Consider the following 539-nt stretch of genomic DNA (forward strand, 5'->3'; position numbering starts at 1 on the left):
GGAGCGCGGTTGTGCGGGCCGAGTCTACCTGACCCTGTTTCGTTTCCAGCCATGCCCTGTGTTCAGGCTCAGTATGGGTCCTCGCCTCAAGGAGCCAGCCCGGCCTCCCAGAGCTACAGTTACCACTCTTCGGGAGAATACAGCTCCGATTTCTTAACTCCGGAGTTTGTCAAGTTTAGCATGGACCTCACCAACACTGAAATCACTGCCACCACTTCTCTCCCCAGCTTCAGTACCTTTATGGACAACTACAACACAAGCTACGACGTCAAGCCACCTTGCTTGTACCAAATGCCCCTGTCCGGACAGCAGTCCTCCATTAAGGTGGAAGACATTCAGATGCACGGCTACCAGCAGCACAGCCACCTCCCCCCCCAGTCCGAGGAGATGATGTCCCACTCGGGCTCCGTGTACTACAAGCCCTCATCGCCCCCGACCCCCTCCACGCCCGGCTTCCAGGTGCAGCACGGCCCCGTGTGGGACGACCCCGGCTCCCTGCACAACTTCCACCCCAACTACGTGGCCACCACCCACATGCA

The 539-nt window shown here is 59.0% G+C and overlaps 1 protein-coding gene across 1 annotated transcript in view; it reads left to right on the plus strand.

Annotated features, from left to right (window-relative positions):
* The first annotated feature begins 30 nt into the window (after positions 1–30).
* LOC104135264 (nuclear receptor subfamily 4 group A member 2) overlaps positions 31–539 on the plus strand; it is a 3,703-nt gene continuing 3,194 nt past the window's right edge. The window contains exon 1 of the mRNA XM_009648890.2: positions 31–536. Within this exon, the coding sequence (XP_009647185.1) occupies positions 52–536 (485 nt within the window). The 5' untranslated portion in view covers positions 31–51. The remainder of the gene's footprint in view (positions 537–539) is intronic.

The sequence above is a fragment of the Egretta garzetta genome, unplaced genomic scaffold (assembly GCF_000687185.1).
Source record: "Egretta garzetta isolate BGI_Z169 unplaced genomic scaffold, ASM68718v1 scaffold191, whole genome shotgun sequence".
NCBI lineage: Eukaryota > Metazoa > Chordata > Aves > Pelecaniformes > Ardeidae > Egretta > Egretta garzetta.